The sequence below is a fragment of the Peromyscus maniculatus genome, chromosome 20 (assembly GCF_049852395.1).
Source record: "Peromyscus maniculatus bairdii isolate BWxNUB_F1_BW_parent chromosome 20, HU_Pman_BW_mat_3.1, whole genome shotgun sequence".
Lineage (NCBI taxonomy): Eukaryota > Metazoa > Chordata > Mammalia > Rodentia > Cricetidae > Peromyscus > Peromyscus maniculatus.
In genome coordinates this window covers 8,157,426-8,184,236 of record NC_134871.1, presented here as the reverse complement: position 1 = coordinate 8,184,236, position 26,811 = coordinate 8,157,426, and the positions used below count along the sequence as shown (strand labels likewise).

At 41.7% G+C, this 26,811-nt stretch overlaps 1 protein-coding gene across 3 annotated transcripts in view; it reads left to right on the top strand.

The window, feature by feature from the left end:
- Positions 1-26,544, top strand: part of Mtbp (MDM2 binding protein) — a 73,615-nt gene extending 47,071 nt beyond the window's left edge. For all 3 annotated transcript variants that reach the window (XM_006982383.4, XM_076555762.1, XM_076555763.1), the window contains 8 exons: positions 1,162-1,279; positions 4,992-5,147; positions 9,751-9,846; positions 17,801-18,067; positions 19,722-19,956; positions 20,630-20,743; positions 25,286-25,351; positions 26,258-26,544. In XM_006982383.4, coding sequence (XP_006982445.2) covers positions 1,162-1,279; positions 4,992-5,147; positions 9,751-9,846; positions 17,801-18,067; positions 19,722-19,956; positions 20,630-20,743; positions 25,286-25,351; positions 26,258-26,296 — 1,091 coding nt within the window. In that variant the 3' untranslated portion in view covers positions 26,297-26,544. The remainder of the gene's footprint in view (positions 1-1,161; positions 1,280-4,991; positions 5,148-9,750; positions 9,847-17,800; positions 18,068-19,721; positions 19,957-20,629; positions 20,744-25,285; positions 25,352-26,257) is intronic.
- Positions 26,545-26,811: the final 267 nt, after the last annotated feature.

Here is a 26,811-nt window from a genome sequence, read left to right as displayed (position 1 = left end):
AAATGGTGTGTTTTGATGACATCCAAATGTAGGTATTAGAAAATACTTTGGAATATTCAAGGTTAAATAGCTTAGTAAGAAAAGAAAAGAAGAGATGGTTGCTCCCATTTTTATTATACTTTAGAACAGAACAGGTATTCTGTCAGCCGTAACTTAAGCAGTGAACATCAGCTATTTGAGCCATTTGTTAGAATGCTGTACAGTAGTCTAAAGTTATCCTTAAAACAAGGTAAGTTTAAAACTAAAATCAGTTAGTACAGTTAGTAATTTTGCAGTGTTTGTTTAAGCTAACCTTTCTTTTGAGAATGGAAGCTGACCCTCTAGGTTTTGTTGAGTTCCAGTGTTCAGCGCAGACTCAGTGTAACTCACTGCAGTACAGTAACCAGCAAGATGGTCCTCACCTGTGCTGTTGTTAGAGCCACGTGATACTGAATTTTAGTGACTAGAGGGCATCTCTGATTAACAGATAAGTGAGAATTACTTCAGGAGTAACTTTGAGAATGTTATAAGCATATATTAGTCATTTATTGTAGTCTGAGACTGGGGTAGTCCTTTTTGAAAGAGATTTTACTTATGATTTTGTTCCTGGTATGGAAGTCACAGCATCATTGTGTGTCTGCTGTAGAGTGGCTTCCTTTTGACCCACTTTCATTAGGAATAGCTAACGTGTGCTTTTGTTCCATGTGAGCCTTAGTAGATAGACTCATTGCACTTTATCATTAATAAATCATAGGTTTTATCTGAAGAAGATACTTTTACTTCCAATAATCTTCTCAGTGACATTTTACACAGTTCAAGTCATTAGTCAGGTCTTTAATTATGCCTCAATTGAGACCTTAGCCTTTACACACACACACACACACACACACACACACACACACACACACACACACACACACACATACACATACACTTTGTGTATACATCTATCACTATTTTTTTGTTTTTTTTTTTCTGAGACAGTCTCATTACTTAGCCCAGGTTGGCCTTGAACTCATTATAAAGCCTAAGCTGGCCTCAAGTCGTGATTTTCCTCCTTAGCTTCCCCAAATCTAAGATTACAGGTGGGTATCACCACACCCAGAGTGAACTTTATTTTGACATAGCACATTCATTATGTTAGTTTTTTTCCAGTGCTGATGTATGTTTTGCTCTCTTTAGATACCAGTACAACTGAACCTTGTTCTTCGAGTCTAATGAAAACCAACCCTCTGGAATGGCCGGAAAGACACGTTCTTCAGAATTTAGAAACTTTTGAAAAAGCTAAACAAAAAATGAGGTAATATTTGAGTTTGTAAAAATGCATGTTCGGTATTTTCAAATGAATACTCTTAATATTTTAATTATTTAATGTTTCAGTAGCTTATAATCTCATTGTAAAAGAAAAATAGATGCCTTTTTTCATAAGTAGCCAATCAGTAGAGTAGCATATTGATTAAAAGGGTAAGATCTTTTTTTTCATCATCTTCCTTTTCCTCATCTTGGTACCTTCCACGTGCGCGTCACTGGTGAATACCATGTGTCTAGCTTTACAGACATCTTCCATCAGCATACACACGTAGTTTACTTTTTTTATTGCTGTGATAAAACCCTGGCCAAAAACAACTTGGGGAAGAAAGTGTTTATTTGGCTTACATATCCCAAACACAGTCATCACTGAGGGAAGTCAAAGCAGGAACTCACGCAGCTGGAACTCACGCAGCAGGAACCTGGAGTCGAGAACTGAAACAGAGGCCTGCCCATCATGTGCTTCCCTTGCTGGCTCAGCTTGCTTTCTTATATAACCCAGCACCACCTGCCCAGAGTGGGCTGGGCCTTCTCACATCAATCATCCATCAAGAAAATGACCCACAGGTTTACCTGCAGGCCAGTCTGATGGAGGGCGCTTTTCAGGTGGGGCCTCGTCTTCCCACATGAGTCTAGCCTGTGCAAAGTTAACAAAAAGTTCACCAGCACACACACATGTGAATATATAAGGTTGATCATACGGGGGTGTGTAAAATGAAGTGGAGTCACTTGAAATGGTTCTGGTTTTCATCCATGTTTATCCACATAGTGAGTAGGTCCTCTCGCAGACAGAAGTAGGTGTCCAGCAGACTGTTACCTGTGGTCTTTGGCTTTGGCGCATAGTAGGCACCCAGTGGGTAATCGCTGGGTTCTGGAGTACAAGCTCTCTGACATTTCTCTTTCAGTGTTTCGTGCTTCTGATGATGTCATTTTACGACCCACTGTAACCTTTTCTCATACTGTCCACAGTATTGATTAAATACCAGTTGTTGGGCACTAGGGGCATACGAGGGAGATCGCCAATGCCTGTTTTCTCTGTGAGCTGCTTTTAATGGAGAGATCATCAAAAGAAACCAAGTACCCAGACATGTAAACAGTGTCATGGCTCCTGTGTCTTTAGAACGGGTGGGTGGCATGGGGTGGGGAGTGAGGGTGGAGAGTGGGGTTGGGGGGTAGGGAGCTATAAGCAGGTAGTATTTGTATTGGGGTCCTTTATCACTCTTGATTTGTGCCCATTGCCACTCTGACCCCAAGTCTGTGGCTCCCTGGAAAGGGAAACAGACTTAGTCTCTTCATGAGGTTTCGCCCTGGGTGACACTGAGGTGCTGGCTGTGGCCTACCTTCTCTTGAAAGTCTCTGACCTCTGTGCCCCTCTGTTTTATTCTTCTTGTTCTTAACCCTGTTGTGGGTTTACTCTTGGGTACTTCTGCATTGTGATTTCAGTTTGATCGGAGAGTTTAATGTGTACGCTTAGTGTGTCTTGAACCAGGAGCATGTCAGACACTCAAGGGCTGCGTCAATGTCGTCTTTCTTCCCGAGGCCTTTATAAACACTCCAGCTCGGCGTTCATTGCTTCTCTAAACAGTAAGGGCGATGTTATGGCTTCCATAAAATGTGTTTCTGTATTTCCTTCTACCCTCACATCCGTGCTTTCGCCGGGAGTCCGACCTGTACAGTAACTGTGAGCCGTGACTGTGGGCTCACAAACCAGAGTGAGCCCCGGTTACTGTATTACAATGGTATTTATAAAGTAAGTGGTTAGTAAGGACTGCAGGTGTTTCGGTAGGAAGACCACATCAAATCCCTGTGTGAGAGCAAAAGATGCGTTGCATGTTTTTAGAATTTTGTTCATGTTAAAACAGATTTAACTAGAGAATCATTCTATGGTGAAAGTCAGAAGGCACGAGAATTCGGTCTTAGACTCTCTCACCAACCTGTGCCGTGACATTTGCCACCACATCAGAGTGGGAATAAAAATCCTAGTTTTATTTTAAAGTCGTGAAAATGTTGTGACAAAATGCATGCAGAAAGTTGAAAGCTTAGTTGTCAGTGTTATTCTTTAACCTAAGACGTATCTGGGTGGTGCAATTCATCACCGACGGGGCTTTTAAAAGCTCTTTCGATAGCCTTGTGTTTGGATTCTATATAAATGCAAATTATACATTTCCCATTGCATCTAGCCTGTAATGTGATTGTGATTAGGACTGATTAAGAAACGTTGTAAGATACTATTAAAGAAGCTACATAGAAATTAAATTAAACTCACAATGCAGTTCCTGCCCACCCAGAGTATGAAATTGAGGAAATGTTCATGTGTTTTCTTGCTAGACTATTCTTATTAGATTTCTACAATAGGGCTACAGAGGGGAAATGGACCTGCCAGCGTGTGATGATCTTTAGTGTGGAGAAACACAGGTCTAAAACTCAATGCCAGTATTTTAATCATGGAATTCTTCATAAAAATGTTGAATTTGAGTAATAAGTAAAATATAACCAAGTTGGAGCCGGCACAATGGCTCAGGGGGAAAGAAAGGTATTTGTTGCTTAGCCTGAGGAAATGAATTCAATCCCCACTCGGTGGAGGAGAGAACTGATGCCCACAGGTTGTCCTTGGACTTATATACACACATGCATATGCACACGTGCACACATGCACGCGCACACACACACACACATACACGCATATACACACACACTAAATAAATGAATGTACAGAAGCTAACATTTTAAATTGCTATGAAGTTGATTGATTAAATTCATGTTGACATAGTGGTTTTTATTTATGCTATGGCAGCAGAGCAGTGAGCGTTTCAGAACCCAATGAAGCGTTTCCTGTTTCTTGAGATGAAAGTATTTTGATCCGGTTGTGGATTTATTTATTGGTTAGTTAGTTGGTGACTGGCTTGTGTAATTTTCAGGTTTATGGTAGTGACAGAGGCGGAGGTGGCTCCTAGATGGAGTCAGTCTAGTTTTGAGCTAGCGTATTCTCCATGTTACTGCCATCTGCATTGTAACTGATGATCTGTTGCAGTCTTTAGCTGAAAAATAGGAATAATGGTGGTTTTTAGGCATGGTGTGCTGATTGCATTTTATAAAGTACTTACTAGGTGTTACTTTGTTTTGATATAAGACCCATTCCGGTTTTTCAAGGAAATTTGTGAAGATTAAGAGTATATTGTAGGTAAAATCATTTCGAAAATGCAAAGTCCTGCATGTATTTCAGATGTAATAATAATTCAGTGTGTATTCATGATATTGTAAGCATGACTCGAGGAGGCCTTGGAGAGAATTTCCATTACAGTCTCATTTCATGGCCGTGCTTTAAGTAATCTTTTAAATTTAGAGAAAATTGGAACATTCAGTTCTTGGTCTCCGAAATTTATATTGTGGGTTTTCAGTTTAAATTTAAACTTTATAGACTTGGTAACTTTGCACTACCGAATTGTTAATAGGTTGTATTTAATAAGGAACATAATCATGATAGGTTCTGTAGAATGGCTAAAACAGAAGCCTCAAGTTTCAGTGTGACCTACAGATTATTTAAAGTACAGCTCACAACGAAAGCGTCTGTAATTAGTCTTCTGTCGATGTGGAGTTCTTGACTTTCCTTTTGTGTTTGTAATGGATTTTGCTCTCATCATCACTTCCTGGCTGTGGTGGATTTGAATGCACCTTTAATAAAACCATACAAATTGTTTTCCCAGAGCTGCTTCATTGCCTCGGTCATCTGAGCGGTTGCTGGGCCATAAAGAGGGTCCCCGGGACTCCATCCCATTATTGGATGCTAAAGAACTGCTGAAATATTTCACCTCGGATGGATTACCAGTTGGAGATCTGCAGCCATTACAGATTCCAAGAGGGTGAGTTACAAACCTGTAACTTGCATCTAATTTCTAACAGTCATTTAAAAGTAGCACTGTATGTTTTCCCCCTGGCATTAATTGATGCTCCGAGCTGAGGCAGAAGTCACGGGTTTGCCTGCACTGTTTATCACTAGCCTTAACCGCCTCACTTCTACATTTCACCAAATGTCCTTCCGTTCTGTGACCCTGAATCTGAAGAAGACGATGATGATGAAGGGAATTCAGTAACTCAGAACATCTCCCATAGAAGTCGGGGCAAGGGCTTCGACTTGGTGTGTGCAGAAGGAAATACATTTCATTTTTTTTTACTTTTGTTTCATTTATCCTTATTCTGAGTGTGTATAGTGTGTGTGTGTGTGTGTGTGTGTGTGTGTGTGTGTGTGTGTGTGTGTGTGTGTGTTGGGGGGTCACAGGTGTGCCCCAGTGGGGATGTGCAGGTCAGAGTCACAGGTATGCCCCGGTGGAGATGTGCAGGTCAGAAGACAACTTTTTGGCGTCTTCCTGCCACCTTTGTGTGAGTCCCAAGCGTCTAGATCAGATGGTATAGAGTGGCTTTGCCAGAAACTTACTGGCCAAGCTGTCTCACAGGCCTGGAAATTCACTGTAAAAAAGATAGGTTTTGATTCCAAATACGTATGTTTAAGTTTTTCTCTTCTGCACTACTGTCTAGTTTTGATTTTGCCACCACTTGGCATGATGATTGTCAGTTATGACTACTAATGGCAAAAATCATGACCTTCCTCCTGAAAGAGGTGAAAAAAAAAAAAAAAGATCGTTTTGAAAGTACGACATTACCAAGTATGAACTAACTGAGCATCTGCATAAGTAATGTACACTGAATTGACTTTGGAGACTGTGCCCACTAAGCTGCTAGTTAACCAACGCTGCTGCTGCTGCTGCTGCTGCTGCTGCTGCTGCAGTCATCGGCTGCAGGGTAAATAAAATTGTAGCATCAGTTTCTTGTGAAGATTTCGTAATTTGCTAATTCCAGAAATTCCTTTTTCATTGTTAATCCATCATTTTAAAACCTTCTAAAGGACCATAAAGGCTGTATTTCACTTCAATCACTTTCACCAAGTTAGTTTTGAATTGGACTATGATAAATGTTTATCTTAAAGGTAGATTTTGGAAGTGGTTCAAGTTATTCCAGAAATAGAGTCGGGGAATTGTCGTCTTTTGTGTATGTTGTTGGGGACAAAGGACAAAGCATCACTGGCAGCAGGGGAGCTAATGACTGGGTCATGTGACTTAATGCTCCCAGTGACATAAACCTTGCATAACTTCGGGATCATTTACCTTCCCATGGCTTTGAGAGGTTGACAACCCCTTTTAGTGGGAACTCTGGAAGCAAAGCCTCACACAGTTGCTCATCTCTGGTTAATCACACTGTGGTCCTTGGTGAACCAGCCTGACTCCATTTTAAGATGAGAAGCCATCCTATTACAAGGTTAAAGTACGTTCATTCCTGTTTTCTGTAAAACTTGGGTTTGAACAGGTCTTGACCCATTTTCTAGAATTGGATACATTCCTGATAAGATAAGATGTTCTGTCAAATAATTTTGAAATGTTCTGCCAAGTTTCTGTGTAACCAAATGCCCTTGGAAGCCCCCTAGCCTTGCAGATTTTTGGACTATATAAACCCCACTGTCTCCTGTGTTCAGAACTGTTCTCTCAAACCCCGATATAGGGAGATAGCCCTGTCTGATAGAATAAAGCTTGCATAATGTGACCAAAGGATTCGGGTAATGGTCTTTACTCTTGCTGGTGGGGTGAACAGTCCTTTCGGGTAATTAGCCCCAGTGGTAGATGGGTGTGCTGAGACAGCTCTGTTTGCTTACCTTGGCGGTGCCCTTTGACTGCAGCAGCAGCCGGCAGGTTGCAGTGTGAGGGAGATGCTGTTAATTTAAAATTCTCTGAGAAATGTACATGGGATGCACTTAGAAAAGATGTGTTTTCATTTTGACATTGCTTTACTATGTAACTTAGGCTGAGCACAAACTCACAATATGGTCCAACTTGACCTTGAACTTGCAATCCTTCTGCCTCTGCCTCCCAAATGCTGAGACTAGAGGCATATGCCACTTGACCCAGCTCTTAGAAAACTGGGTGGTTCTTTGACATTAGAAAAGAAGGGCTTCATTATTACGCTGTCTTCACTTAATGTAGTGGTTCTCAACCTGTGGGTCATGACCCCTTTGAGGGTCAAATGACCCTTTCACAGGGGTCATCTAAGACCATTGGAAAACACAGATATTTACATTATAATCCATAACAGTAGCATAATTACAGTTATGAAGTAGCAAGGAAAATAATGTTGTGGCGGAGCGTCAGCACGACTTGAGGAAGTGTACTAAAGGGTCGCAGCATTAGGAAGCTTGAGAGCCTCTGACTTAACATGAACGTTGAAAGCTGAGCTGACCTGGCTGCTCTTTCTTACCTGTGCAAGGCATCACCCAGTTGCTGTGTTACATTAAAGGTGAGCCTTGCTCCTCACAGTATACCAAGGGAATACGGACATTTAACAAAACATGTTTGTTGCATTTTTTTTTACAAAAACTGAGACGAGTGATACTAAGTAAAGATAATGCACTGGGAAGGATTAAAATAAGAAATGATGAAAAGAAGAATAAAATGCTGAATACTTAAGAGTCCTTCTTTACAAATTATTCATTTGAAGGGTCTCTCATCAAAATAATGGGGTCATTGCAATTTACTAATGATACTTTTTGTGGAACACCTTAAATAGAGGTATTAGCAGATGAGGGTTTTTTTTCTAGGTCAGGAGTGGGTGGGTGTGAGAGCAGATGCACCGTCTGGTTCTCTGGACTGACCTGCCTTGCTGTTAGTGCAACTGTTTCTAGCTCTGCATTCGAGCCTGCTTCACTCTGCACTGCACTGTGTAAAGACCCACCATGCTGCAGACGTTCTTCATTTCCATGTAACTAGATCTGAGTGTCAGGACTGTGACTAAGTCCACTGACCAGTAACTCATCAGGGAAGGGAGGCACGTGTCAGGATAACCAGTGATCTTAATCTGGTGGCAGTAGCCTCTCTCTTCTCCAGACTCACAGGAGTCCTCCAGGTTTAGGTGTGGAAGGACTCAAGCATTCATATTTTATGAAAGCTCAACATAAGATTAGTTCTAAAGGCCTGCTGATTGAAAAATACTTCAGGAGAACCAAATTCATCACTTAGGTGCTGGACTTTCTGATCCTTGTAAAGTCGCTGATCCTTAGCATCAGTGGCAGGCTGGCCACACCTTCTGAGTTACAGTAAAAGTAAATACTTTCTTGGTTACCAAAGATTCAAGTTGACTTTATTCCTCTGTCAAGATATTTTAAGTGAACAACTGAACACGAATTCATTTCACCAAGGGTTGGGGTGATACAGTTTAGGAATAATGTTGCTTCCAGAATTTACGTTACTGCTATGGAATAATCGTCTTGTACACTGTAAAGATTTGTCACTTGAATTGGTTTAATAAAATGCTGATTGGCCAGTAGCCAGGCAGGAAGAGTAGGCAGGGTGACCAAACTAAGAATGCTGGGAAGAGCAAGGGCAGAGTCAAGGAGTCACCAGCCAGAAGCAGAGGAAGCAAGATGAGAATTTGACACTGAGAAAAGTTACCAAGTCACATGATCAAACATAGATAAGAATCATGGGTTAATTTAAGTGTAAGAGCTAGTCAGTAATAAGCCTGAGCTACCTACCAGCTAAGCATTTATAAGTAATATTAAGCCTCAGAGTCAATTATTTGGAAAGCAGCTACTGGATATTTGGCAGGTGGGAGAGAAACTTCCACCTACACATTGCAAATCATTTTCCTTTCTTGACTTACTCATGCTCATAAAAATTTTGTTCAGTGAGTGCCATTATAATTTTTAAAATTGAGGCACAGAAAACAAATGGGGCAAAGGGCACAGACCTAGCCTGTTGCATTTCCTTCTTAGGTTTTTTGGTAACTCCTCCCACCTAACAGGATCTCATTCTGTATCCCAGACTGGCCTTGAACTCACACATAACCCAGGCTAGACTCAAACCTATGGTGGTCCTCACACCCCCACATTCAGCTCTTTTAACTTTGATGTTTTATGTCTTAGTTAGGGTTTCTAATTACTGTCATAAATTACTGACTGAAACCAACTTGGAGATGAAAGGGTTTATCTGGTTTATACTTTTGTATCATAGTCCATCATGAAGGCACTCAGGGCAGGAACTCAAGGCAGGAACTGAGGCAGAAACCATGAAGGAGTTTTCCTTACTGACTTGTCCCCCGTGGATTGCTCAACCTGCTTTCTTATACTGTCTGTGACCCACGGGACAGAGGGGAGGCAAGAAGATGAGAACCCCCTCTCCACATCAGTCATCATGCAAGAAAATGCCACCCAGGCTTGCTTACAGACCTGTCTGATGGAGATATTTTCTCAGTTGAAGTTTCCTTTTCCCAGACAACTCTTAACTCATAGCAAGTTGACAAACAAAATCAGGAGACCATAAAAAAAAAAAATCTCTATGAGATCAGATTTGTCTCCTTAGGAACTTTACCTTTCTCTGTCATGTAGTAAACCTTAAATTCAAATGAAATCCTTTTTTATTTCAGGGAAAAAACTTTGCTTTTGACACCGGAACTTAGTCCCCGGAAACTTCAGGTCTTACCTTTTGAAAAAGCCTCTGAATGCCATTACCACGGGATTGAGTAAGTGTTCATTTAAACTTTTGTGTATTGGTGCTACAGCTTTTGTTGATTTCAGTGTGGAGTGCAAGCAAAATAAAATGGTATAAATTGATACAGACCCCAAAGTGTGTCCTCAAAACTGTATATAATACATATTCTATTTAAGAAAAATTATTTTATTATTAATTAGTTTTGTTTCATTTAAACATCTTTTTAGTTACTCAGTATTTTTAGTAGAATTTCTTTGATCCATACATTATTAATACGAATTTTCTCTGTGGGTCACATTAATATTCCCTGGTCACTAATTATACTGTAATCGCTTAGAAACCAGTAAATGCGATGAGCTCTGAATTTAAACATGTTAACTGTGTGTGCATCATTGTAACATTTCAGTCGACTGTTTATTAATTGACTATTTAATGCATGTCTGTAATGTAGATTGATTACATTTCCCTCCCTTTGCTGGCTTTTTATCTCCCTCCCTCTAAATTCCTTCCTCTCAACAAACTCCCCTCCCACTGCCCCTGCTGCTCTCTCAGCCTTTCTACGTTTCATTACCACAAAGTTTAATTAGTGTTGCTTACATGAGCACTTGCAGCAGTTATCTGAGCAACTTACCAGCAGCTACACTACTGAAGAAAGTGATTCCCCGACCCCCATCTTAATTGCCAGGAGCTCCTCAGGGAGGGTGGAACCTCTGGCGTGTTGACAGGCCCAGTCTTGTGCCGGCGGCCACAGCTGTGTGATTATATAAATCAAATGGCCATGTCATGTCCAGAGGGCACAATTCGCAGCACTTGTCCCAGGCTCCAGCTTTTACATTCTCTCTCTCTCTCTCTCTCTCTCTCTCTCTCTCTCTCTCTCTCTCTCTCTCTCTCTCTCTCTCTCTTGGTTTTCGAGACAGGGTTTCTCTGTGTAGCTTTGGCACCTTTCCTGGAACTCACTCTGTAGCCCAGGCTGGCCTTGAACTCACAGAGATCCGCCTGCCTCTGCCTCCTGCAAGCTGGGATGAAGGCATGGATTGAAGGCATGCACTGCCCAGCTTTTACATTCTTTCTGCCTCCATTTCTAGGATGTTCCAATAAAGGTATAGTTTAGGGCTGAGCACTCAGCAGGTGGTTCTTCTCAGCACTTTGACCAACTCTGAGTCTCGGTATTAACCACGGCCTACAGCAGGCAGACGGTTGGCTGAGCAAGGCTGGGAGTATAATCTGTGGGTATAAACATAAGCGTTTAGAATGCACTTTCACGGCACAAATACTGAGCAAAACAACAGTAGGAGGTTCCTTCTAGTATCTATGACTTCTGCAGCCATTCACTTTTTCTTTCTTTTATTTTACTCTTTGATAATTTCATGCATGCATACAATGTGTCTTCATAATATCTACTTTTCACTTCCCCATTGTGAAACTTCCCTCACCAGTGGTTCATAGGGAGGTACCCTATATCTGACTCTAGGATTCATTAATAGCCTTGTCTTCTGGGAGCAGCAGCATCTACCCATGCAGGGTATTTCCCATTCAGACTCTTTTTGAATGAAACTTTTTACTTGGTTTGCAAAGTAGTAGGTTTCTCTCTAGCTTTTTCAGCCATCCTTAGTTTTGCTTAACATCACCCCCACATCCTTCGCTCCTCCATCCCTTCTCTCCCATCCCACTTACACCTTGCAACTCCCAAGATCACTGGCGCAACTTTCACGCCATGTTCTTTTCTTTGTGGGTGCCTCCTTCCAGTCCTGCTTTTTCAGAAACACATTCATGGTTTTCTTTGGCTGCAGTTTTCCTTAGTGTTTACTTCTTTACTCGTAAAGGATACCTTCTGGCAATATTGTTTCTAATGTCTACATATTGTTTCTAATGTCTACCTCTCTGCTATGAGAAATGAGGATGCCATTCCCCTTTTCTCATTGGTTTTATTGCTATTTATTTACTTATATTTCATTTTTGTTTATTTATGTAGTGTGTTATCAGGGACTATGGGGGTCCAGCCCGTCTATAGTCCCCTCCCAGGGTCCGGGAAGAATCTACAACCAGCTGATAATTAATCTTTGATGAAAAGAAATGAATCTGTGTACACGAAACTCCTTAGTCCATACACTTTATTATTCTGAGTCAGTTCTCTCTCTACACAGCTTCTATTCTGCTCTTATTTTTAGCTCCTTTCTTGCCTGATTTCTCTCTACATTTATCTGCTGTCCCCTTTGGTTTTATCTAAATTCCTTCATTTTAGTTCTGCCCCTTCTAGGTTCTCATCCATCTAGTTCTTTCCCATATCAGCCTCTCTCTCATCTCCTTCTTCCTCATCTGGCCCTTTCTCATCTTCCATCTCGTTCCTCTATTATTGTCTTCTAGCCCTTCAATCTACTTCTTCCCCATCTCAGTTTGTTCCTCTCAAGTTCTTATCCATCTAGTTCTTCCATTCTTTTCTCTTCTTCGTCTCATTCTCTCAGTCTCTACGTTCCTCCTAAGTCTCTCTAGAATCCAATTGTAAACCCAAGCAACAGCAATCCTCTGGCCGAGCAAGGTCACCAGACTTGAATTCTACAGGGTTAGACGTTTCCTCAGGCAGTGACCACCAGGCTTTCTTTTACAACCCAAAATGGGAGTGGTAAAAGAAGAGGTCAACTGAGTGCTAATGACCAGTTAGTATATCAAAAAGGGATCTATGTGCTCAGTCTACATTTCGAGAAGTGGTTGGGTAAGAAGTTAGGGGTCTATTAGTAAGGATATATATACACGAAAGCTAAAATATCACCAAGACTTCTTAAGACATGGCTTGACCTTTGGAGAAGTCCTTGACTTTTTCAAGTAGTAGCTTTTGTGATAGTAGCTGAATTCCATTATGTTTTCCTGCAGCTTGCAGTAGTGTGTGTGTGTGTGTGTGTGTGTGTGTGTGTGTGTGTGTGTGTGTGTGTGTATAGTTGTATGGCTGTGCATGCATCTGTAAAGGATATAGGATTTCTTCTTCTATTGCTCTCTTTCATTCAGGGTCTTTAACTGAACCAAGAGTTCAATGATTTCCATCAAAGCTAGTGGCCAGCAGTACCCTAGAGATCCTGTTTCCTTTTTTTTTTTATCCCATCTGGAACTAGGGTTACAGGAATACACCGCCTGTGGTAGTTTGAATGTAATTGGCTCTCATATTCTCATAGGGAGTGGCACTATTAGGAGGTGTGGCTTTGCTGTAGTGGGTGTGGCTTTATTAGAGGAAGTGTGTCACTGTGGGGACGGACTTTGAGGTCTATGCTCAGGATACCGCCCAGTGTTTCAGTCCACTTCCTGTTGCCTTCTGATCAAGATGTAATCAGCGCCATGTCATGCTCCCTGCCATGACGACAATGGACTGAACCTCTGAACCATAAGCCGCCACCTCAGTTCAATGTTTTCTTTATGAGAATTGCTGTGGTCTTGGTGTCTCTTCACAGCAATGAAAACCCTAAATAAGACAATGCTGTACTCAGCTTCTTATGTTGTGTGCTGGGAATCTGAACTCAGGTCCTTATGGATGCATAGCAAGCGCTTTTACCCACTGAACTATCTCCCCAGCTGCTGTTGTCTGTCTGTCTGCTTTGAGACAAGGTCTCACTATGTAGCCCTGGCTGGCCTGGGTTTGCTACATAGACAAGGTTGATCTTGAACTTAGAGACCTGCCTGCCTCTGTCTCCATAGTGCTGGGATTAAAGGTGTGAGCCACATCCTGTTCCTTATACTCTGACCACTAAGATCTGTCTCCCTCCTTTTGTTTGATAGGTTTAGAGCCTTCTACTCTATTTTAATATTTTATTTAATATTCCTGCATACATATATAATGATCCTAATCTATTAAAGAAACTTAAATAGGAGTTCTAGATATTTTGCATGTAACTCAGATCTGAGAGTTGAAACCAATATGCACTTTTTATATTATCACAAGGTGTTCCTGCTGAGAAAAAGCTGTACTAGTAACATTTTCCTTGTTACTCTGACAAAATACCTCAGGACAGAGGTGTTTTTTGCTTCCTTGGCCTTCTAAGCTCAGGGAAGCACTACTTTGAATAAAACAATAATAATTTTATCTAGATAGCGGGCTGGAGTGTCTGTCATATGACTGCGTTGTAGATTATTGTTCCACAAGTCCCGTAATTCAGTTTTGTTTATCTTGTGCTCCATCTCCCTCTTGTCCCTTGTTGTTTTAATTTAATATAGAAAAAAATAGTGGTGCACCTGAATTTGTAAACAAGGTTATTCATATTCATTTATTAAACTATTAAATGAATATTTGCTTGTGCATTGATGCCCTAAACCCTCATGATGCTTTATTTATAGTATCATGAAACACATTCATTATGGAGTAGTTTCCCTCTATAATCTACCTAGTCCACAGACAGATCGAGCTAAATTCTTTTTCTTTACTGTAAATTTGTGCTTATTAAGAAGGGGACATTGAGACAGAAAGAACCACTCTGTAAGAAATGGCCTCCCTTAGTCAGAAACATGGGGGATTTTTTTGGTTTTGTGGGTTTTTTTTTTCTCTAGTTTTTTCTTTTTTTAAATTTACTCTGATAATTTCATGCATGCATACAATGTATCTTCATAATATCTACTTTTCACTTCCCCATTCTGAAGTTTCCCTAACCAGTGGTTCATAGGGAGGCACCCTGTATCTGGCTCTGGGATTCATTAATGTTACACTTGTTGTTTACACTTGAGTTTATAGGGTGAGGACACATACCGGTGCTCAATAAAGCTAATGGCATAGAAATAAACTTCAGAGTAGTTTGAAACTACAGAGAAACTTTTCTTCATTGCTATATGTTGAAGATGGTATTTTTGTGTAAGTCACAAAACAAGATAGCTTATGGGTACTTTTTTCTCTTGGGACCTGGCTTAGTTTGGGTTACTGTTGCTGTGATGAAACACCATGACAACAAGCAAGTTGGGGAGGAAGCAGTTTATTTGGCTTATGTGTCCATCTACACAGTCCATCACTGAGGGTAGTCAGGACAGGGACTAAAACAGGGCAGGAACCTGGAGACAGGAGCTGATGCAAGAGGCCTTAGAGGGCTTGCCCACCCTGATTTCTTATAGAACACAGGACAGTCTGCCCAGGGGTGGCCCCACCTACAATGGTCTGGGCCCTCCTGCATCAGTTACTAATTGGATGCTCTACAGGCTTGCCTATAGTTCCATCTTTTGGAGGCATTTTGCTTTTGTTAAGTTGACATAAAACTGGCCAGCATAGGACTCGTAAAACATTTAGCTATTCTTTTGTAGAAAAATATGAAATGATTAATCATTTTTCCAACCATAAATATTTCCCTAACATCAGATATACATACCTTGTATTCTGTGTCTCTCCTTTTTCCAAGTCACTATGTCTTAAAGGGCATTTGAATGACAGTGTAGGGAGCATGCGCAATGTACATAATTCAACTGAAGGGCATCGGGAGCACCTGGGATTGGGAGGCATCTTAGAAAGAAAACAGTGTAGTGTAAAAATACCCTTATAATCAAGGGATACTTTTCTTTTCAAACAGTTCTATATACAGGCTAATCAAATACTGCATTGCTTCTTGTCCAAAGCCTTCTCGCAAATTCAGGCTTCTTAATTTTGACTTCATTTTATATCCCAGGATAGAGTGTCAGTAACCTCGGGGTTACTGCTCATTTTCCACAAAATATGTTAAGCCACAGACTAGAAAAAGAAATCATGCATTGAGATCTGTGATCTAGCCTTGCTCTTCCACCAGCCAGTCCTCTGGCTGAAGAACTGTTTTCTGTTTTCTCATAGTTCAGGTAGTTTAAATCAGAGTTCCTTCGGTCTGCACCATGCTTTAGAATCACTTAAGCAGCTTTGTATTTCAAGTATATATGTGATACGTAATACAGTGTTATTGTGTATATGTACAGAGTGAAATGGTTACTGAAGTCTAGTTAATGTAGCCATCATCTCACACAGTTACCTCTGTTTTTATGTGGAATTGCATTTAAACTCTAATGTTAGCAAATTTGCAAAATAGAACGCCTACTGTCATCTTCTGTCTGTACATTAGATCTTTAGATTTATTCATCCTACAGAACTCGGTCATTTTGGACCCTTGGACTGACACCACTGCCCCTCTCCTAACTGTGACCTCTCTTCTATCGTCTGTTCTGTGTCTTCTTTTTCTTTTAGAATCGCTTTTAAACTCTTTTCAAAAGAGTCAGTGACCAAGTTAGTCTGTGTGTATGTATTGAGGTCTTCAGTGGGTTACAAGATACACTTATGTGTTGACTAGAGTAAGATGACCCTTACTAAGAGATGCTCTCCTGAAGTGGTTACAGTTGGGAAGATGACCCTTATAAGAGATGCTCTACTGAAGTGGTTACAGTTGGGAAGATGACCCTTATAAGAGATGCTCTACTGAAGTGGTTACAGTTGGGAAGATGACCCTTATAAGAGATGCTCTACTGAAGTGGTTACAGTTGGGAAGATGACCCTTATAAGAGATGCTCTACTGAAGTGGTTACAGTTGGGAAGATGACCCTTATAAGAGATGCTCTACTGAAGTGGTTACAGTTGGGAAGATGACCCTTACTAAGAGATGCTCTACTGAAGTGGTTACAGTTGAGACGATGACCCTTATAAGAGATGCTCTACTGAAGTGGTTACAGTTGGGAAGATGACCCTTACTAAGAGATGCTCTCCTGAAGTGGTTACAGTTGGGAAGATGACCCTTACTAAGAGATGCTCTCCTGAAGTGGTTACACTTAGGCTCTGCAGTCACAAACTGAGTTTAAGTTCTGATTATGCTACTTAGGCTATATAGGACTGGTGTGTGGTAAGACTCGCTGTGGTAGAAAATAAATCTGGTGATGATAGAGGGAGCCTTGTGCATTTGGTAGCTAGTTTGCATGTTTCAGAGTCTGATCCAATTACACCGCTCACAAATAATCCTGATAGTGCCTCCTTCGATAAGTACTACAAATCACATTGTGCAGGTCAGGTCAGGCAGCAGAGCATAAAGTAATTTGGCCAGTCACAAAGCTAATAGGTAAAAGAACCAGGATTTAAATCCATATAAATCTATGGTCTATAGTCTTTGAAATTAAATGTGTATCCTGAGGGAAAAATAAAGTTCTGAAATCCTCATCAGGCTGTCAGGTGTCTGAGAAGTGATGTGTACTGTGAGAGATGAATTCTCGTGTTAGGGACCATGTTAGAACCTTTCAGGTGGAGAGGGCAGATGAGAGAGAAAGGTTTGAATTGTTTCTACTTCAGCAGTCCCCTGGGTGAAAGCATTTGTGCTCCTTGATGCAGTTACAGAGAGGCGGGGAAGTGGAGAGCTTTGCAAGGTCGCCATGCTTTCCCCGTGTGTTTATTTGTTATGCTTACACAGGATATTGAGTCCACAAGCATTTGCACAGCTAATACGCCATTGATTCACTGGATTAGGTCTAACCACAAACCAGATAGGCAGGCACCCCATGTGTTGGGAAGAAAATGTGTCAGTCAGGTGAGGAGTGAATTTCAGTTAAAACCTTGAAAGTGTTCTGAGCTGTCAGGTGAGGCAGTTTCGAATTCCTTTCTACCTGTGTGTGAATCTTTGTGTTGAAAATAAACTTGCCCTTGCCAGCAGAAGTCAGCATTTCCCATTGTTCCATTGGAGTCATGCTGAGAAGTTAGGGGTGGCTAGAGTTTTGAGAAGTATTACAACAACAGCCATGTTAGCTTGGAAATAATCCAAAGGATTAACTTAATCTGTTGCCACAGAACCACAGTCAAAGAGGAGTCAGCTAGTACTTCACATTTGCAAATCTTTCTGTCCTGTAGCAGAGGACGGAAAAGACTGAGCTGCTGGAGAACTAGGCCATTCCGCCAACTCTCCAACATTTCTCGGGGAAACGAACTGAGGACTTTTAAGTCAGCGTCTTGCTGTTTTCTGTTAGAAGGGGAAAAAATCCTGTTGTTCTCCGGGATGTTTGAGTTGAATGCTCTTTTCTCCTCGTTTTAGATATTGCTTGGATGACCAAAAAGCTTTAGAAAGAGACGGGGGATTTTCTGAGCTCCAGTCCCGTCTGATTCGTTATGAGACCCAGACCACCTGCACCAGGGACAGCTTTCCAGTGCCCACCGTGCTGAGTCCTCTCCCGTCCCCTGCCGTTCTGTCGGAGCCCCGGAGTGTCCCCGATGGAGAAGCACTGCAGAGCGAACTCCGAACGGAAGTTTCTGGATTGAAAAGGAGAGCTAAAGACCCGAGTTGCCATTACCCCCAGAAAAGGTGACCTGTCCCATACACAGAAACAGTATCTCCAGAGGAGTATTTTAGTCTCTGGAGGATTGCCTTTCACGTTGGCCTCATATTTTTATGTTGCTTTCTGCACAGGTTTTTAGAGTCCTTCCTTTCTCCTAGGAAGTTCATTTGTATTTTGAGTTGTTAACTGGTTTTGCGTGTAAGGTATAAAAAGAAATGACGCGGGGGGGGGGGGGGGGGGGGGGAAGAACTCTGTTGCTTTCTATGCTAATGTACAATGGGACCAGAAAGCTGTTAAGTCGTAGAGATGTCCCCAGTAGGTGAAGGGCTCAGCTGCACCCTTGAAGATGGTATTTGAGAGTGGAATTTCCTAACGCCCTCTCTCTGCCCTCGCTGTTCGCTGCTTGCATTGGCCCTCAAGCAAGGGCCTCCATGGCTCCGCATTTAAGAACCACTTGTTATGTGTAAATATAGCCTTGAAGTCTGCAGCGTTAGTACATTTTATGGAACTTTTCAAGATACCTTTTTTTTTTTTTTGCTAGCTAAATTAGATGTTGATAAAAATAAATACTGAATTTACAGATCTTTAGACCATGTGTCAGATTTAAGCCCTTGACATATAAAATACACTGTAAATCTTGGTTATATTTAAACCTATAAAACTAACTATAAAATATATAGAAATAAAACTTTCAAGTCTTTCTGAACAGGTGAAAATATGGGAATACTATCTCCCACTGTGGAATAGCTAAATGATTTTTATGAGAACTTTGTTAGTTCATGACATTTTTTTTTTTATGTCTGATTAAGTTGCAAAGCAAAACCGTTAGAAAGATTTATAATCAGAAAGAAAAGCATACCGCAGCCCGAGAGGAGCAGAAGAAATGGATCTACTGTCTGTTTTGAAAAAGGAAAACACTTCCAAGGCACCGTGAAAGCAAATATAAATGTTTTAGAAAAACTGAAATCAGGACCGTGTTTTATTTGTTGTGGTTAGTTATTTTGCCCAGTCAGTGGCAGAGATTGTAACACAGAGGTTTGTGTTTCTTTCCTAAAATTCCTTAATGAGTGCATATTAGGATAGTAAAGGTATAACATGGAGGGTACCCTCATACTGCCTTCCATGTTAGCTACAATTCTCGTTATCAATTGCCATTTGTTTTAATTACTGCCCTAGTTATTTTTCTGTTGCTCTGATAAAATACCCAGATAAAGCGAAGTCAGGGAGAAAAGGCTTATTCCAGCTCACAGCTGAGGCCTGCAGTCCTTCATGGCAGGGGAAGTCACCGTGGTAAAAGCTTGAGGCAGTTACACAGATCACCTCCGCATTCGGAAGTAGAGAGCAGTGAATGCGCCATGCTACTCAGCTCCCCTGGGCAGGGAGTGGGGCCACCCACGGGGAGATGAGTCTTTCCACAGCAATCGGCACAGTCCTAACCCCCACAGGCATGTTCAGAGGCCCCTTCTCAGGTGAGTCAGAGTCTGTCGGGTTGACAACACAATCACAGTGAACCCCTCACAGACCTAGAGGAACAGCTTCGTTGTTGGGTGTCAGTTATTTAATGCAAACTAGCGAGGATTGTAGTTTTCCCGGATTTATGTTGGCATGAAAAAAGCTGTACCATCTAAAGCACAAAGTAGACTCCACTGCTGATTCATTTTTATTTTCCCCTTCTTACAGGCTCACAAAATCAGAAAGTTCCGATGGTCTGCTTTCTCAGTCAAGCTGCAGTAGTCATTACCGGCAGGCGGGGACATCCAAAAAGCCGCAGGCGGAGCGGTCTGGGTCAATGATTCCGGTCTCTAGTCGAGAGGCTTCCAAAGTCACAGCAAAGACCAGTTCGGGACAAAAAAGTGTCCAGGCATCAAAACCGTCAAAGCAAATGAAGGAATCGCGATCACAGAAACACACACGGGTAAAGACTTCCCACTTTCCCAGTTCTGTGTGAAAAGAAATTTCAGCATGGGAATCCTTAAAACCACATGCCTAGCTGAAGCATAAAGTAACATCCAGAATCTAAAATCATCTGGTGCAGGCAAGGCGGTGAAGACCGGAGCTCAGCAGTAGGGCACTTGCCTAGCATGTGAGAGGCCCTCAGTTTGGGTTTTCAGTACGGCTAGGAAGGGAGGGAGATGATGAGAACGTGGGGAGGGGTATAAGTGACACACAGTAGACGGAAATTGATTATTCATTATAAAAGTTGTCATGTCAGCGCATCAAAACGGCAATGTTACAAAAGCATCCTCTATTTTTCTCTTTGAAATTGTTCTCATAAGGAAAATTTCCCTGCCGTGTATACATTCCTCAGCTGTGTATAACTGACATTCGGATTTCAGGTCACAGCTCATGATTTCAGGTCCTCTCACCAGTGACTCTAAGCATTGCCTGCTGACCATGAATCCCGTGACACGGAGGACCATGTAGACGTTACGGGCATCTTCTTTCTCAACTGCCTTGTCCAAACAGCCGTATTTATCTTGAGGGCAGGCAGATGACTCTATAGTTCACGGTTCATTTCTGGTCGGACCGTGCTGAAATAGTTGCAGCCTTTCTGAGTAGTGTCAGCCACGTGTTCCTTTCTGTTGAAGATGCTGAAGGAAGTGGTGGAGGAGACCTTGCGGAGGCACCGCGTCACCGAGGCCCACGAGTGCTTCGCTGCGTGCAGCCAGAGACTCTTCGACATCTCCAAGGTCTACCTAAAGGTGGGTGGGTGTCTTCTCCCTTTGCGGCGGGGTGTGGACACGGTCTGATGTTTCCGTCAGACGTAAGTGCGCAAGGAGCAGCTCTTGTATTATTAGGGTATACTCAGGCTGCTTTAAATGGAGACAGAAAGGCTGGAATAAAACTGCTTTCCATGTTATTTATTTGGCTTTATCCTTGTGTATAGGAAGCTGCTTCAGCCAGAGGCTTCAGTGTTTTTCCTAACAGGCCTTTTTCTAAGTTGGAGCTTAAGCATTAATTGGTAATTATTTTATAATAAAGCTGTATGAGGCTGAATGGTGAGGATACTATTTTATTACAGAAAGTAATAAGAGGCAGCTGTTACCAGCCATATGTAAGGAGTTGGGGTGGGCACTCAGGTGATAATTTTCTTTATTTTTCTTTTGTGTGTTGTGTATGTGTGGTTATTGTGTGTGTATTCAGAAGCCAAAGATAGACAGTGAGACAGAGTCTCTCACTGAACTAGAATCTTCTCATGTCGGCTCTCATGGCTAGACAGTGAGCTCCCAGGATCCTCCTGTCTCACCTCCTAACTCTGGGCTAGAGAAATACCTAACCATGCTTGGTCTTTTACATGGTGCTGAGGACTTGAACTCAGGTCCTTGTGTTTACACACAGGCATTCTTTCCCACTGAGCTGTCTTCCAGCTGCTGGATGACAGCTGGATATCAGCTTTCTGAAACGTAGGTGCTGGTTGATCTTCTCTGCCATACACGTAACCAGCAAGCAGAAGTAGATCTCTGGTTGAAATGAGAGTGATGCATGCACTCAGTTCCTTCATTTAAATCTTCCCAAGAAAGGCAGTGTCACTAGAAAAATCAAGTGAAGAAAGAGATAAGAAAAAAACTGTAGGAAAATATCTTTCTGGTATTTTAAAAAGCACATGAAAGCATACGCAGAGTAAATGAAGTTATAAGAAGCATACCTTGTTTCTACAATAACACTAGTGAGACTCATGCCACTTCAACCAGCAGAGTCTGAGATTCTCAGTGTCAGCAGATCCTGGAAACACTGAACACCAGAGGAAGGTGGAGGAACTCAGCAAACCCACGGAGTGAATGACCTTCCACAGTGCTCTATATGGGCTCGTTAAATGGTCCTGTGCCCACACCTCTGGCAGGAAAGTCTCCAGAGCAAAGGAAATAGTGGGTGGCAGTGAACAGCCAGCTGGTCAGCTCTCCTCTGCCTTGTGAAGCCGTCAAGCTCAGCACTCGGGGCTCCTGTATTTCCAGTGTCTCTCTTTTCATTAGAGGGGGACAGCCGAGGACTAGCCAAGTCTGGATAGCTTCTGACTCAAGTGAGGCTGAAACATGAACTAAAGAGAGCTCTGAAGGAGTGGGAGAAAAGTTATAAGACCTCTGATTCTCCCAGAAGAAACTGTGCCCATAAAACTGAAACTACGTGCTGCCACCAAAACCACACACAGAATACAAAGACTCCTTTTAATTAAACGAGTGAGGAAATCAGTTTAATAGAAGGGCTGAACAGCTGGGCTGGAAATGTTATAAAAACTAAGAAGCAAATGAGAAGAACTCTAGAAAGCAGGGGAAACTGGAGGTTTGGTCCAGAGACCCTCCACACTAATAACAGGAGCTTTGAAAACAGAGACGGTGGGAGAGGAAATGGTCAAAAAGAAAGCAAATCTTTCGTTGTGGACTCATTCACCTCCTTGTTTGGGTTTATTCCAAGATACTCTGTTTTCTTGGAGGCTGTTCTGAATGGTATGTCCCTGATCTCTGTATGTTTGTTGCTGATTTTGGCAAGTAGATTCTGGATCTTGCCACATTACTGAAATTGTTGTTTCTAGGAGGTTTCTGGTAGAGTTTTTGGAATCTTTCATGGGTAATATTATGTCACCTGCAAATAGGGACACATGGACTAATTGTCCTATTTGTATCCCTTTAATTTCTCCTTCCTTATTGTTCTGGCTGTTACTTCTAGAACAGTCTTAAAAGAGTGAGCATAATGGACAGTCCTGCCTTGTTCCTGAGTTCTGTGGAATTGCTTCAAGTTTTCTGTCAATAGGGTGATATTGGCTGTAGGTTTCTCTTATATCACTTTTATTATATGGCGGAATGTTCCCTCTACCCTACTGTCTATAACTTTTATCATGAAGGCATGTTGGATTTTGCCAAAGGCTTTTTCTGCCTCTTCTGTTTTTAAGCCCATTTATGCTGAAGCATCCCTACATCTCAGGGATAAAACCAACTTTATCCCTGGTGGGTGATATTTTTGATGAGTGTTTGTATTTGGGTTGCAGTATTTTGTTGACTGTTTTTGAATCTGTATTCATCAGGGACATCGACCTATAGTTTTCCTTCTTGTGTCTTCACTGGCTTTGGGTGTTAGTGACACTGACCTCAGGGAAGAGTGTGAGAGTGAATCCTCCTGGGCATCTTTTTAATAGTTTTAGAAGGTTTGGCTGTAGATCCTCTGTAACCGTCTGGTACAATTCTGTTGTCCATCTGTCCCAGAACTTCTTTCTTTTTTTGTAAGAAGACTTTTATTACTATTTGAATCTTCTCATGTTACAGGTCTACTTAGGTTGTTGATCTCTTCTTCGTTTAATTTCGGTGATGAAATCTCACCAGCATGGCTGCCTAAAGATGACCCAAACAAGGAAGAGACCAATAGACATGCTACACACACACACACACACACACACACACACGACACAAACTCACTCACTCACTCACACATGTAATAACAATGACAGAAAAGGAAGCCATCAGTGTAGAAGTGATGAGGGGGAGGGGTGACATGGAAGGGTTGGAGGGTGTAAAGGAAGGGGGAAGTGATGTAACTATACTGTAACCTCAACAAATAAATAATAATAATAATAATAATAATAATAATAATAATAATAATAATAAAGTTCCCAAAGCCAAGGGACATGGGCCTGTTGCTGGAAAAGACACTGCTTACCCAAATCAATGAGTGAAGACGACAGCAGCCACTGGAATGTCACATCCAAAGCATTTCCTGGGATTTCCCAAGAGAAAGGCCAGTCACATGTTGAAAGGATTAAGAACTAAATGGTATTAGACTTCTCCATGGTATCTTAGTACACGAGAAGACAGTTTTTACTAAGACGACTTTTTACTAAACTCCATAAGTTACGAGAGAGTCAGGGAGGGGTTCCGTGGAAGGGGTTGGAGCGAGGAAAGGTTTTGAGGGCAAGTGACCTGTCTGGTATTAATCCAGAGTGACCTATCCGCTATGGATTCCAATCTGATGTGAAGACTCAATAAAGACACTTTCAAACCCAGAAGAGGTTTAAAATGTATCTTTCTCTTTTATGGAATCTACTAGAAAACTAAGTTGAGCACATAAAAAGCTAAATTAAGTAAAGCAAAAATTGACCTAGAATGAGGCAAACCAGTCCCAAATGGCCTGACCTAGGCAGAAGCCAGACAAGATCTGCGGGTAAGGAAGAAATAATAATGTTGGAAGTAAAAATCCACCGAAAACTGGAGGGAGAGATTACCCAGGACAAGGCACTGCTTTGAGAAGCTCTGTTATACGTTTACTCAATCCATTGTGAGAGAGGGGAAAATACCAGAGTTGTGTACATGGAACACTGTAAGTGGGGAGAATCCCCAGTCACCAGGTAGTTTCACTACAGGAAGCACAGTGAATGGAAGGCTGAATGGAAGAGACATAGGCACAACCCACTATTTGCCTCGTGACTCCACTGCCTTCACCTTGATATCATAAAGCAGACACGAGCTGTTTGTGGAATATCCCGAGCTGTGCTACAGCTGTACTGCAGATGAAGAAAAGGTGTGCAGAGACCTAGATCTGACCATTAACGGTCCATGCTATTCGCAGTCATTCTGAAATTACTAAATCATCAAGACCAGCAAAGCATGACAGGTGGACTCATGAAGGTACAAACAGGAGGAATTGCTAGAAGAATTCAAAGTAGCTGCCTCTATGCGACAGAACTTGCTTGCTAGAGGACTGTATTTTTTTCTCCTTTTTTTTTTTTTATACAATTACAGTTTTCTTTTTCATTTTGGGTTTTAATTTGATATGTTCTCTCCCCGCCCCCCAGGTCCCCTTGCTGGGAATTGAACCCAAGACTTTGTACATGGTACACATAGTGCTCCACCACTGAGCCAAACCTCCAACCTAATTATATTTTAGAAAGTAAGACTGTAGTTTTAGTCCTCTTTTTGGTGGAATGAAACAGCTAAAAAGAAGGAAAAATGCGTATTGATCTGAATAGTTAGTGGGAACTACATGTTCATTTTCTAAGCTCTGAAGCATCAACAGTGCAGTGGTGAGGGTGAGCGCGGGCCAGCACTGTTCGGAACAGGACATGGGACCTGTGCGTGTGTTTGCTTAGAGTACTCCCACATCTCAAGACGAGGCTGTATTGTTACACTGATTCTGGGTAATACTTCCCTCATTGCGGGGGCACTTGTAGAGTTATTTAGGGTAATCTCAAGCTTATTTTTAACGAGCTGTCTGTGATGTGATGAACAAGGCTTCACATGCTGTGTTTCATTAATGGCTAGGATCTTAAAACCTCAAGGGGTCTCTTTGAAGAAATGAAGAAAACTGCCAACAACAACGTGGTGCAGGTAAGGAAGTCGCTTTCGAGAAGCCGCGTGCAGCTACATCGGTGTTTGTTTCAGGGTTTGCTGTACTGCTGTTGCCCTTAGAGATAAAAACTGAGACGGTGTTTTCAGCAGCATCCTCCTGCAATGTCCTTGATATTTAACGATGGCCCAGGCAGAGTATGTAGCTTTGTCAAAAAAGAGTTTCTCCATATGACATTAAAAGAGAAAAATGAAAAAGATAATCCAAAGGGCTAGGGGAAAAAAAACATTTTGATTAGCTGTTTTCAAGGACTCTTTTTTTTTTTTTTAATTTTTTCTTTCATTTTTATTTACCAACCTCAGTTCCCTCTCCCTCCCCTTCTCCCACCCCCCAATCCACTCCTCAGAGGGGTTAAGACCTTCCATGAGAAGTCCACAAAGTCTGGCATATCAGGTTGAGGCAGGACCAAGCCCCTCCCCCCTGCATCAGGGCTGAGCTAGGTGTCATTCCCCTCCCCCCCAAAGGGAGTGGGCTCCAAAAAGCCAATTCATACACTCAGGATAACTCTTGAGTGACCCTTTCAAATGTACTTTGAAATAAAGGTAAGAAAATGGGTTGAGCTATCATCTGGTCCATTGAGGATCAGCTTTGGATGTGGGCCTCAACATGCTGTTTATTTGGAAAATAAAATATCTTTAAATATAAAGTTTTTTTTTTCTTACTTTACATTCTTCTGTGTTATCTCTAAAGAGTTCTTTTTTAAAAAAACAGAGTTGTGGTTTAATGAAGATTTTTACTATTGGCTTAACCAGGAGGCTAAGAGAAAGAGAGGTGCTCAGGAAGGAAAGCCACACCCAGAGCTCTTTTTTGAAGTTGTGTGGAGTTGTCTTACCCTGTGTATTTTGTGTAGAGTGATTCTACAGTCGTGTCTCTGTTTTCTTCCCTAGGTGATCGAATGGGTGTTAGAAAAGATGAGCAAGAAATAAGCTGTGACTTCTTCCATTCCGTAGAAAACGGTACACAGCCTGTAAACTTTACTCAAAGAGGAGATGCCGCATTTGTAAAGAGGACCCCTAGTGTCCTGTATTTATATAGTTTTAGTGATGCTCAATTAATGTGTTTTTAATTAATGCACTTATTTTTACAGCTTCACAGTGTTTCTGTTATTTTTATACATTTTAAATGTTTTAACTCTCGGTTATTTAATTGTTCAATAAACTGTACTATTTCTTTACTTCTTGGCTCGCATGTGCTTATTATTATTAGGCCTGCTTAAGTCTCTGCCTGTGGTGATGGAATGAGAATGTTCCCCACAGGCTCTGGCATTGAATACTTAGTCCCTGGATGGTGGTACTGTGTACTTAGTCCCCGGATGGTGGTGTTGTGTGGGGAGGGAGCCCCAGGAGGAAGTGTGTCACTGTAGGATGGCTTTGAGGTTTCAAAGCCTTACACTGTTTCTAGTGTGTTCCTGCTTCCCGATTGCAGTTTGAAGTGTGTGCTC